This window comes from Tenrec ecaudatus, chromosome 10, assembly GCF_050624435.1.
Source record: "Tenrec ecaudatus isolate mTenEca1 chromosome 10, mTenEca1.hap1, whole genome shotgun sequence".
Classification (NCBI taxonomy): Eukaryota; Metazoa; Chordata; class Mammalia; order Afrosoricida; family Tenrecidae; genus Tenrec; species Tenrec ecaudatus.
In genome coordinates, this window is record NC_134539.1 from 42,036,383 (window position 1) to 42,050,294 (window position 13,912).

General features: G+C 37.6%; 1 protein-coding gene across 1 annotated transcript; it reads left to right on the plus strand.

Moving 5' to 3' along the window:
• The first annotated feature begins 1,520 nt into the window (after positions 1-1,520).
• On the plus strand, positions 1,521-2,465 carry LOC142457919 (olfactory receptor 13D1). Its single transcript, XM_075559008.1, has one exon. It carries the CDS (start codon positions 1,521-1,523, stop codon positions 2,463-2,465), a length of 945 nt encoding a protein of 314 aa, XP_075415123.1.
• The last annotated feature ends 11,447 nt before the right edge of the window (positions 2,466-13,912 follow it).

The following is a 13,912-nucleotide window of genomic DNA, read 5'->3' on the forward strand; positions in this document are numbered from 1 at the left end:
TGGAGAAACAAATATTACAACCATCCCAGGATTTAAGAGCTAAGTTTAGTGCTCCTCTGAAAGACTCGGCGGCGGGTGGGGTGGGGGTGGGGGGCAGGTCCTTCTCTTCTATTTCTTCACTTCATTCTCCTTCTAATTTCAAAGAACTGTGGCCAAACAAATAAAAACTGCCTCAAGTCACGCCTTTGAGGAAACAAGCCCATGTGCCAAGGCAACCAGAGCCAGTGAGGAAGTGTGTGAATAAGGGAATCGAGTCTAAATTACTAAAGTTGTCTCTATTTTTTTCATCTTTCCTAAACCACTGTTAGGTGATAACTCACTAAGAAGAAGATTAAGATGGCAAAACCAAGAGAACTGCTCTATGTGTCCGAGCAAGGAATTAACCTGAAAGTGCACACCCTTACACGCTCCCAAACACAAGAGCAGATCAAGCGTTTGACTGTAGATTGATGAGAGGATAAGGCAGGCATTTTCTTCTTCTGCAGTCACAGTCCAGCATCAAAACGTCTTTCACCTTGGTTGGACATCATAACAGACACATATGAAACAATTGAAGGAGCACAGCTAGATGTAATTGGAATTTATAAAACAGAAAGCTAGGGGTCCGGATTGGAAAAAGTAAGTATGGCAGAAAGATTCATTTGATCAGACCGAAGGCATTTTTTAAAAACATTTTAGGGGCTCATACAACTCTTATCACAATCCATACATATACATACAACAATTGTATAAAGCACATCTGTACATTCTTTGCCCATAACGAATCTCTGTGAAAGGAAGTCTAGAGAGTTTAACCTGAAGCCAGACTAAAATTAAATGTGCTGTTGTTGTATCAATGCCGACTCATAGCGACCTTGCTGGGCAGAGTTGACCTGCCCCGTCAGAATCCCACAGCTGTACATCTACACAGACTCCAACTGCCACACCTTTCTCCTGCAACACAGTGAGCAGGTTAAAGGCATCAGTCTTGTGATTGGCAGCTGAGCACTTAACCACTGCACTGCCAGGGATCCTCTGCTGGAGTCAGACTTCCAGGCTATCTTGAGTCTTACTGTGTGGCTTTGGACAAGCTACTTTAATTTCCCTTTGTCTGTTTGTTCTACCTTAAAATAAGGATGGTGATAGGATTGGGATCTAGTAACACTCAGATGAGTTCTTGAAACTGTCTGGCACAGAAAAGATTAGCTCTGACTAGCCCGGCCACATTAATAGTTACTGGCATCCATGGAGAATTTTGTGCAAACCATGTTCGTGAGCATATTTTATGTACTCCTCAGAATATCTGTTGCCGTAAAATAAAAATCATATGAAACAGCTGGAAATACTACTGAATTTCTCAGTGCTTACATTTCATCCTTAGTAAAATTAGCATACTATCCCCAGTTCTCAATACAGGTCTAACAAATATGATTCTCTGAACATCCAACAAAATAATGAAAATTAATTAGTCTTTAAAATCTACACAATTCACATTTCTCTTAGTCATGTCCTTATCTGAACTCTGCAGGTGACTTGGTCTTATGGCGACGGGAAACCTTTCAGCTGTGACGGAATTCTTTCTAGTGGGGCTTTCCCAGTACCCAGAGCTCCAGTTTTTCCTGTTCATGGTCTGTCTCATCATGTACATAATAATCCTCCTTGGAAACAGCCTCCTCATTCTCATCAGTCTCCTGGATTCCCGGCTGCACACTCCTATGTACTTCTTCCTTGGGAACCTCTCCTTTTTGGACATCTGTTACACATCTTCTTCCATTCCTCCAATGCTTATCATTTTTGGGTCTGAGAGAAAATCCATCTCTTTTGTTGGGTGTGCTCTTCAGATGGTTGTCTCCCTTGCCTTGGGATGCACTGAGTGTCTTCTCCTAGCTGTGATGGCTTATGACAGGTACATGGCCATCTGCAACCCACTGAGGTACTCCATCATCATGAACAGGATGCTCTGTGTGCAAATGGCCTCATGGTCCTGGATTATAGGCAGTCTGACCTCCATAGTACAAACTGTTCTGACAATGCTGTTACCTTTCTGTGGGAATAATGTCATTGACCACCTTACTTGTGAGTTACTGGCGCTTCTTAAGCTCGTCTGCTCTGATATCTCCATCAATGTGCTTGTCATGACAGTGGCAAATGTTGTCATTTTAGTGATTCCTCTACTGCTCATTTTCATCTCCTATGTTTTCATTCTGTCTACTATACTAAGGCTTAATTCCACTGAGGGGAAAAAGAAGGCCTTTTCTACCTGTTCAGCTCACCTGACTGTGGTCATCTTATTCTATGGCTCAGCCCTATTTATGTACATGAAGCCCAAATCAAAGGACACAAAGACCTCTGATGAGATCATTGGGATGTCTTATGGAGTGGTGACTCCAATGTTGAACCCCATCATCTACAGCCTGAGGAATAAAGAGGTAAAAGAAGCTGTGAAGAAAGTCTTGAGCAGACACCTACACTCGTGGAAAATATGAAAGGCATTAAGGGATGCAAGCATTTCTGTGGAGGAAAGACATGTCTGTGGTATTCACCAATAAAGTAGAACTCAGTATTGTGAGAGATTTGCAGCGGCAAACTAAAACTGAGACTGTCTTTGTTTACACCAGGCCGTGCCCATGGAAATTTTAAAAATAATACCCATTCATCATACTTCATAGCTGTATGTATCTCATCCTCTGGGTCTCTTATAGGCCATGATGGAAGCTCTTTGTGGCAAAACAATTCTCCCTCTCTCTCTCATTATACTTTTCTTTCTTTGCTCTTCCATTTCTTCATTACATTTTCCCCAATATTTTAAAGTACAGCCTATTGTTTTAGTCTGTATAAACATGTCTTCAACTGATAAAAATAGCACCTTTTCTTTTTTAAGGCATCACCTATCTTCCTCCATGTGTTGTACTTTAGAGAAACAAATCCATGGAAACTCATGTATAAGAGAGAGTTTTATATAAAGCATAAGTGCACATCAAGAAAACAGCCCAACCCAGTGCTGCCCAAGCCCACAAGTCCAACATTAACCCATTAACCCATATGTCCAACACCAATCCACGAAGTCCTCCTCCATCTCACAAAACACACGCAATGATTCTCACTGCAGGAGGAAAGCCGAGTCAGTGAATGTGTAAATATCTCAGTGCTGACAGGGGTCTCTACACGGCTGCTCCAGCACCCAGGGCTATATCGGGACAGGTCCATGTGGTTTCTCCTCAGGGATGTCTTGCAGGAGGTGAGCCTTGCCGCCTGAATCAGGGAACTGGTTAAGGCAGCTGCACCCTGGTCCAACCATCAGAAAGCAAGAGACCTGAGGACACGACAGGTGAGGCTCACTGAGCCATTTATCTCTCCACTCTTCAACTAACGCCACATGTGTTTACCAGCCAGGTTGGCACAATAAACTAATATCAGTCTCTCAAGTCCATATTCTGCTAAGTGATCTTGACTGTACTATCTAGATCAAATGGTGAGCACGGAACACAGATTGGGCCTATGGAATGGAGGTGAGGAAGAAGCAGGGAATATCCTCCAAGCCACTTAGTTCTCAGGGTAGCATGTGATCTAAAACAGGATGATATATCCAATTAAATTTCAGGTCTATTGCCAGAGTTTCAGAGGAGTCATTTTTTTCCTTCCAGGGTTTCTAAAACAGTACAGTGTGAGCCAGGAACTTTCATTTGGTCATTTGTATCAATATGTGGAAAGAGCCAAACTAAGAATCAAATCATCACAGAGGAAATTAGAGCTAAAAGAGGGAAAGGAGTGTGCCTGATGAGGTCATTTTAACTTCTCAGTCAAGTTGGGTCTAGAGATAAACGCATGCTTTGACTTGTCAGATAGGTTATCCAATAAATTACCTTTTTAAAAAAGAGTTTGACGTGACTACCATAACTTGTAACCATATAAATCTTGATCACCTCATTCCCTTGCCTTATATCATATTCTCTCTCCTCTTTGAATCCTGACTATATCTTTTCCTTTGTACGTCCCTTTTCACATTTTTGTTGTACCTGTATGTCTCTCTTAGTTCACCTCTCATTTTATATTGTTTCTATCTTTTTTTTGCTGTCACTTTATTCTTCTCTTTCTTTGTTTCAATGACACTCAAGATTTTTAAATAAAAGTCTATAAGTGATTCCAAATCCAACATTTAGAAGTCATTTCTTTCTTTAGTAGCCAATATACAATAATATGACCACTGTGCTTGCCTGCTCTCAGCTCAGTTCAGGAAAGTAGTGCTGGAGCCGTTTTACATTTTCCAATTTGTTAGTTCTTTTATTCCCCAGATTTTTATACAGGGCTTCTCAGTCATTTATAATCATATTATAATTCTCTTTCCATGGTATTTAATCCATATACAGTCTACTTGTCCCACCAGCAAAGAGTGTATACAGGTCCCCTAAAAATGATACATAAAATATGTTTAATAGGTTTTACTTGGGTTTAGAATGAGATCAAAGTGATTCAGTAAACAAAAAGCTTCAATATTCAATATTATAATTTCCATTTTCTACTCAATAAGCCTCTTCATATTTCTCTGGCTTGTGACTAGCCACTGTGTTGTGAGGTCTATTTATTGCCTTCTCACAAGATCTGGGTTACCACAATTAAAATCTATATGTCATAGCAATCTTGATTAGGGCCCTCTCAAACAAAAGGTGTGTGCGGGGGTGGGGGAGGTTAGGGTGCAGAGGTACTCTTAAATTAATGGCTGTGTGGTAGTTACATAATCTGGTTTCAACTTGGGGGGTGAGTATTATTGACAATGAGCCTGATGCTGTCAGTGGACTAATCCCATACTTCATATCAATTGAATAATTTACATAAGGATTAAGATAAGCTAAATAAGGATTGAACTTGACTGTCTTAAGAACTGAGTTTAGGATCTGACTTACTAGGTTTATACTGTTTTCTTTTGACTATTGTTATTGATATAATGATTGATGGAAATGATTATTTGGAAGTATGAAAATAGACTTTGTAAGCCTTGCCTTCAGTCATTAAAATTTGAATCTTTAAATGCATTGAAGACATGTCTGCAAAGAATTCTCAGAAAAGATAAGCCCCATCCAGTGTCTTGAGTGTGCAGGATGTTCGAAGGTGAAGAGACTTGCCTCGGGGGCTGTTTGACAGGTTGAATTAAAACAAGGAGCTTTTTGGGTTTGTGAATTTTGAAATAGTGGTTTTTGTCCAAAGCTGGAAAAAATCTGAAACCATCAAGAAAACTCCTCTCTAGGACTGAATGTTAAAGGGAGCCAGTGGGCAGGCTGAAATGCTTGCTAAGTGACCACCTGGATTCACCTGTTGAGTGGAAGTGTGAGAAAAACAGCAATAGAGATGGGTTGAGTCTGGTCACTGACACCCATGGGCCTAGCTTACAGGAACTAGAGGAGAATATGAGAGTGGGTTGACTGGTCTGAAGTTCATGACCTACAAGGGGCTAGGGCTATTGAGCTTTGTGATAGTGCCTATGGTCTAAAGTCAAGGTGACCAATGGGCACCCTGGTGAGGCTAAATGAAGCAGCCCACATTGCGTTGACCAGAACCTGACTAAATGAAGAAAAGATATTTGAACCTGTGAACTCGTGCATATTGCTGCAGACATTACAGATGGCTTGTCCAGATTTGACTTTGCTTATGGATGAAGATGCCACAAGTTTCCAACAAGAATGAAGATTCTTCAGATCAAGGAACATGATTGTCTCCTCAGAGCACTGGGTTGATGTAAGTGTGCAGTATAGAAACTGGATTCCCAAGATGGGGGGATAAAGGCATGAAATGGCTGGCTTACAAACTTTCATAGGTGGGGGAATATATTCATAGGATTTTGGTTTAGGTGTTCACATAAGCATAGAATATTATGGTATTGTTCACTTACAGAATATTATGTTAAATTGAGGCTTTGGCACTTATTGAATTGTCTGCTTTTTAGTTTTGCCCTGTTAGGTACAGATATGATTTTATTATTGTTTGGAAATTATATATGGCTAAAGAGTTGTGTAAAAATGTCAAGTTGACAATGGGTGGTCCGTGGTAGTTACATAATCTGGTATCAACTTGCAAAGAGGGGGAGTCTAGCCTGTCGGTCAGGTCATAACCAATGAGGCCTCTGTGTGGGCATGACCTTCTCCTGAGGATTCTGGAAACTCAGTATTCCTCCCCAAAGAGAGGAGACCCTCTCTCTCTGCTTTGTCTCCCTGAGAGACATTCCTGTTGATGAGCCACATGGAGCTGTGCTGATGGCAGTCAGAGCCTTGGAGCTGGAGGAGCCATGTGGAGATTCACGCCAGTGCTGAGATGCTTCCACCGCCACTGGATCCACAAGATATTCCACCCACTGATCTGTGATCTTTCATTCAGCATCATTGCATGTTTCTGAATCTGAAGAGGAATTTGCAGACTGGTATCGGACATATGGGCTAACATCAGACTTATGGACTTGATCTGGACTGGGATGCGATGTTTTCTTAATGTACAATCGTTCTTTGACATAAAGTTATCTCTTACACACATAGGAGTGTTTAGGATTTTTTCTCTAGCAGACCCAGCCCAACACAGGCAAAAAGAAGTTTCTAACTTATAAAATATTGTGCAAAGTGCAGCTGTATCATCACCATCAAATCTCACAGAGATAAAAGGATCCAGTGTAATCAGCTGATACTTGAATCAGCTCCTAAACATCCATAATGAGTCCTTTTCCATCATTTTTTGTATACTTTGTGATGGAGAACTAACTAACCACTTCCTAAGGGATTCCAGTTGTGATCAATAAAAGCATGTTCTTTATACGAAGCCAAAATTCGCATTTTATATTTCTTCCTTTTATGTATTTCTTTGGACAATAACTCTCAAGTTTAGTTTTAGAACTAAGAGAAAGCTTTAGTTCTTATAATTTAGGTTTTTTTAAATTGTTTTATTGGGGGCTCATACAACTCTTATCACAATCCATACATACAGCAATTGTATAAGGCACATTTATACATTCATTGCTCTCACCATTCTCAAAACATTTGCTCTCCATGTAAGCCCCTGGCATCAGCTCCTCATTTCCCCCTCCCTTCTGCTTCCTCCTCCCTCATGAACCCTTGGTAATTTATAAATTTTTATCTTGTCATATCTTACTCTGTCCAGCATCTCCCTTCACCCACTTTTCTGTTGTCCGTCCCCCAGGGAGGAGGCTATATGTAGATCCTTATTATCGGTTCCCCCTCTCATTCATTCAGCAAATATTAGCATACCTACACTTTTCTAATGGCTAAAAACATTGCAAGGTCTGATGATATTCAAATGGGATTTCCTTATCTTTTTGGTCTCTGTATTATCCTAATCTCTAAAATTTTAAAGTCATTCAGACTTAGATCCTATATAACTCTTAGAATTCATCTTTCAGCAACTCTTACCACTGTTCATTTTGTGTTCTCAAAAACTGAACTTCTTTTAATTCCTACAACACATCATAGCTCATTCTCTCTTGTCTTGCTATTTTGCATGTTGTGTTAGTCTGGGTAGATTCGAGAAACAAATTCATAGACACTCATATGTGTATAAGAAAGAGCTTTATATACAAGATCAATTGAATATTGTGAAAACATCCCAGTCCAGTCCAGTTCAAGTCCATAAGTCCAATATTAGCCCATATGTCTGACACTAGTCTTCAAAGTCCTCTTCAGACTCAGGAAACACATGTAATAATGCTAAATACAGGAAGATCACAGGTCAGCGGATGGAAAGTCTTGTGGATCCAGTGGCAGTAGAAGCATCTCAGTTCTGGCAGGGGTCTACACAGGCTCTAGGGTAGCTCCATGTGTCTTGTCAGAAGGATGTGTCACAGGGAGTGAGTGTGTCCCACTTCCGGTGAGTTATTTATCTCCTTAGGCCTCCAAATGAGGTCATCAATCAGTGACCTGATTGGCAGGCTAATCACTCTTAAGTCTCAAATTGACAACAGATTATGTAACTACCACAATGTGATATTTCTTAACATTTTTTATTTACTCCTCCAGCACTTGGTAACTTTTTACTAGCATTCCTCTTGCATCTTCCAGAGATGTTCTCCCTGAATCCCATGCCTGATTCAGGCAACCCTGTTATGCATTCACACAATATTCTGTCCTCACTCTGTGACTTAAGTTTTAACCTGACAAGAAACAGGTCAATAAAGTAAACAATAATACTAGAGAAGTACTCATTCCTTTATATAATCAACCATTTAAAATCAAAAGCACATCATTTGCCCAAAGAAAAAGTGCAAAAGGCAGGAAGAGGAGTAATAGAAATAAGAAATACAAGGAAGAAGTAAGATGAATAACATTGTATTGCAGTAAATTGCATAAACTAAAGGTTGCTGTGAATAATGATATTATTATTATTACTTTGGGTTTTGGGATGTACCCTAATAAAATTGATTTCTATGTAAATCATGTTTAACAGAGAAATACAAGAATCAAAAGAACTTTTAACATCAGCTACATAACTTTTGTAAAATGATTCAAGTTGTCTAAAAATTTGTATTATTGCCACACTTAAGAGACTGCTTTTCTCTTTTAAAATGTTTAAGTTTTATTGACATATAATTCACGTGCCATATAATTAATGTTAAAAAGAATTGTGTAAATACCACCAGAATCAATTTTAGAACATTTTATTCATTCTTGTACATTGTAACATTTTGCAACGTTGTTCAGGTAGTATTTATTACTAGCTCATTTCCCCTAAATTAATGAGTTCCTTGCCATAACCCCAAGAAACTATTAATCCAGTTACTGACTTTAGTGATTTACCTATCCTGGATTTCAAAACAAGCAACACTAACAAAATAAGAAAACTTCAATTCAAAAGAAAGCAAAAAGTAATAAAATTAGAACAAATTTTAAGTGAGCCAAAAGGAAGAACAAATGATAAGGTGTTAAATTTTAACCTAACTCACAGCCACTAAGTCACTGCTGACTTCTAGCAGCCCGAACTACAGCGGCATGAAAACACTTTCCGATGCCATCTGATGGCAAGGCTGTTTACATCCCTGGTCAATGGTCAGAGAGGCTCTATGGAGGTTGATTCCATGTGAGGATCCTGCAAATGGATTTGGGGCTTTTATTGTCTTCCATCGCTTTCTAAAAACCAGGTGCTCAAAACTGAAACTCTAAGACAATTTCCTTCTTTGGTCTTGGGTTTTATTATTTTCAGGTCATGGTGTTTTCAATCACCTCATATGCAGGTGAAAGTTGAATATTTAATAAAGAAGACCAAAGGAAGATTGAGTCATTTGAACTGGTTGGGCTGGCATTCCCTTAAATGATATTGCGGTGTTATTATTTATCTGGTTCTGTCCTCCCTATTCCCCTGAGAATCGTAGCCATGACTCTTGTAGCAACAGGTCAGATGGTATATATCTCGTCAATTTCAGCATACATGAAAATCCCTTGAGCTCACAATTTAACAATTTAAAAATAAAAAAAATCTATGCAACAATTATTCTCATACAGTATGTTCAATATCACTCTTCCTGACAAACCAGATTCGTATATCTAATTGTTTCCTTGATATTTCTACTTGTGTGATTACTAAATACATCAAATATATAACATGTTAAACATTTATTTATTTCTCCAAACCACTTCAATCTCATCTTCTCTACCTCAAGAAATGCACTATCATCCATACAAATCCAATAGACCAAAATTGTCTGTTAATTTTACATTCAAATTTTACTCTGAATATTACCAACCTATGCCATGAAGTTTAGATGCATTGAATTATCACGTTGGCAAATAATGCTGAAAGTACCGTGTACTGCCAAGAGAATCAACAAATCTGTCTCAGAAGAAGTATAGTCAGAATGCTCCTAGAGAAAAGGATGGTGAGACTTCATCTCACATATTTCAACATGTTGTCAGGAGAGACCAGTCCCTTGAGAAGGACATCATTATTGGTAGAAGGCAGTGGAAAAGAAGACCTTTGGTAAGATGGGTTGACCCACAGCCTGCATCAATAGGCTAAAACTTAAGGATAATTATTGAAGATAGTCCAGGACCAAGCAGTGTTGCTGTTGTTGTTTTCAAAATTGTCTTCTGACTTTATTTGGTTGGGCTGCAATACATTATCTACATGGCCAACAGAATATTATTCTTAAATAGCAATGATATGTTGACTACTAAAACCCTCTATCATATTTATATTACTTCCAAATTCCTTACTATCCACTGTAAGACCTTAAATAATCTGATTGCAGTCTACTGCAAAGAGAAATGGGTAACTAATGTTCAGTGTAGATTTTAATCAAGATATTTCTCTTTGCAGTAGACTGCAATCAGATTATTTAAGGTCTTACAGAGTATATCACTTCCTGTGTTACATCAACTAGCATACCTTATGATAGAGCTAATCCACGTGCACAACTATTTAATAATATTAGAACCAAGAAAACATAATATGCAATATTCACAAAATTAGAAGGTAGTATCATTTGTTCATACTTGTCCAGAGAATGAATTTCCCTAGGGAATATAAAGTGTTACATCTTGAAAAGAATTCTTGTTTTCTTAGTGTAAATATTTCTTTGGGAAATATTATATAAGTTTAAATTCTATATAGAAAACAGTTAAACATCTCATGATTACAAAAGTTAATCCATACAAACATATAATTGGGCTCAAGATAATCAGATTTTGAAATGGCCATAGGACTAGATGATTTGGCATCTCGCAAAGACATTAAAATAAAAACAGATAACAAGGTCAATGCAGAAAAGGCTGTGCTACATTTCCTTCTTTATGAGAAACACGGCATATATCCAGGTACAAGAACAAAATCATTTTTAAATGATTTCAAAAGAATTTGAGGGGGAGTGAATTGAGATTAGGAATAAATCTGTGGCGTAAGAGATATGTCAATATGGGGAAGGAGAATAAATGGCCTCTGTCAAACCAAAACCCAGTGCCGCCGAGTTGATTTAGACCATATACTCCCAACTCCTTCCAAAACTGTCAATCTTTACAGAACTGGACAGCTTCATCTTTCTCTCAGGAAGCAGGTGATGCATTTGAACCCCTTAGCTTGTCATTAGCAGCCCAATACATACCCCACACCACTACCAGGGCTCCTAAAATCTCCACACTATCCAAATTCTTTCAATTAGATTTTTTATGCTAATGGAATATAATTCCCCAGAAAATATAATTCCTCCTTACTAACTCTTTAGAAAAACTTGCATCCTATAAATTTTAAGAGTTAAGGAAAAGAGGATGGAGCCGTGGTGGTGTAGTGGTTTCGCATTGGTCTGTGATCCACTGAGTCAGCAGTTCAAAACCAGCAGCAGCTCTCTCTGAGAAAGACTGGGCTTTCTACTCTAATAAACAGTTACAGTCTTGGAAACCCACAGAGGAGCACTGTGATTCAGCCTTGTCATGGTGGCAGTGAGTTTGAGAAGGAAAAGAAGAGAGTTGGTAAGATCCTGCTTCAAGAAAGAAGGGACTTTTGTGCAAATAAGGTCTCCCACTCACTTGATCTCCAGTCACTGTTAAGGACATTTTCTTTCAGTCTCACCTGCAGTTCCATTTTTTTTAATTGTTGGACTTTTGTATGAGTTACAGTTTAGAAGATTCAAATATCTAAATTCATAAAATAAGTAAAATGACAAGAGAATTTTTTCACATTACTCCCAAATTATTCTTTAGTTGTGCAATATCCATAGAGTTACCTAATATATTTTTCTAGGATTAAAATAATTAATATAAATATAGGGTATAACTCTTGAAGGAATGACACAAGATAAATTCCTCTGGTGATGAGACTAGCAAATGATTAAAAAATAGTGTTGTAAATTTCCTTAAACTTCCTTTAGAAAAAAAGTTTTCCAAGTTACAAAGGAAAACTTTTTAATAAGCTGTTTACAACTCCATCAAGAGGGTAATGAAAAATAAATTTTAATGGTCCCTTTGAAATTTAGTTTACTAAACCGTTCAGTTGCTATTCCTGAGGGATTGGGAGAAGGGAGACAGTATGAAGGGAAAGCATCAGAAGACTTGCCAGGTTCTAGCTTGAATAATGAGGAGAAAGTTAACAACCAACTTCCTTCTTTCACCTGTTGTTTCCTACCAAATTCTTTCATGTGTGTAGAGCTATAGCTGAGGGGAGTATTGATTCCCCCAGGGAGTGTCTCATTGTGCAAACTTTAGCACGGGAGGAGTTTGCATCTTCCTACAGCAGTGATGCAATTTCACATGTCAGTACCCATCTGCCCACAAAGAAGTTTTTGATAATACAATTCTACACGCACATGCTAATTACCTCTCAACCTTGTAACACGACTGATTTTAAAACAACCAAGTTACATGTTCTCTCCTGCTTTCTGAGGTCTGTTTTGATTGGGAACTTCAATGAGGATTAAGGAATTCAGATTCAACTCAAAGAAATTAAATGATAACCTGCAGGAAAGAGGGAATTGTTTATTTTTCTGTGTTATATATCCTTAAACAGATGTGAGAGTAAGAACAATGATTACATAGTGAGATAATATATATACATGAGACAATTCAAACTTCTAGTATTTGCACTGCTATGTATATTCAGTAAGCTACAAGAATGTGTTAATATACATTTAAAATATAATAGTTGTTTTTAATTTATTAAGACTTTGGATAATATAATGAAAACTATTGATATTATCAAGAAAATAATGTTTATTATACTTTTATGCTTCACATCCAAAGTATTTAATTTCAAAGGATTTCAAAAGCTAGAGTTAATCAATGGCTCAGCATTAGGTGGGGGATGGTGAAATGACTAGTTACAAGACACACAACACAGATCATAGAGCTCATTATTCAAAATGAAGTGTTAAATTTATGAAACATAAGTATTACTTCTTAAAAGGTCTGTGTACTGAGATTAAAATGTAGGGCTATAAGATGAAAAGTAGAGTAGAGAAAGAAGACAAATGACAAAATAATTATGATTTTTAAGATTGTAAGGAAGTTATGTTGCTCCGTACTCTCAATCATCAGGTATGGTGGCGAATTTGGAAAACTTGAATAGCCAGCTATGCTAAGTATAAAAGTGACTTAATACAAATTCCAAGCATAGTTGGGTGAGAACATAGTATGTGCAGAATTATGCTATCTTGTCAAATGCATGTAGGAGGAGCCCTGGTGATACAATGTCTCACTGAAAGGGGAGGGGCTAAAATCTACCAGACATCCTGGAGGAGAAAGATGTAGCAATCGGCTTCCGAAAGGATTAACTCTCTAGGAATCAAGACCAGGGCAGTTCTAAATTTTGAGTTTTCCATTACATTATATAGATCATAGTGATAAACAGTAAACTAAGGTTGCTTCCTGCTTTTATTTCTGTATATACAACACAATTGAGAGTTTATGATTTAGCAGAAACACTTTTTAAATTTGAATAAATATTGAATAGGTATGCACTCATTCTTATAATAAAGCAAAATGTGTTGATAAAGCTAGGACCGATAAAAAATGATAGTAGTTTCTGTTTAAAGAGTATTTAATACAGTTTTAAAAGATAAAACAGTTTAATTTAAATTTTTTTAATCTAAACACTTTTAAACTATTTGACAGTAATTCAAGTGCATAAGCAATTATTTGACATGTGATCGTTGAAATAGAATTCAAGGAATGAAAATAGGATCTTCATATTGTTGAATCAAGTACCTGCAAGCTAGCTAAAATGAATCTTTCAAGACTCACAGCAAAATGAAGATGCTTTCAGACAAAAACCATGAGTCACAGAACCTCAGGGAATGAACTATTAAACAGTTAACTTAGGAAAAAGAAAATTCAAACTGGAGGGAAGGGATCAAATGGAAAGGAAGAAATGAACATACTACTTAACAAAGAATAAGTCAATGCAGGAATAAGTCTAGAAAATTCTTTGCCCTTATGAAAAATTAAGTAACAATTTGGAAAAA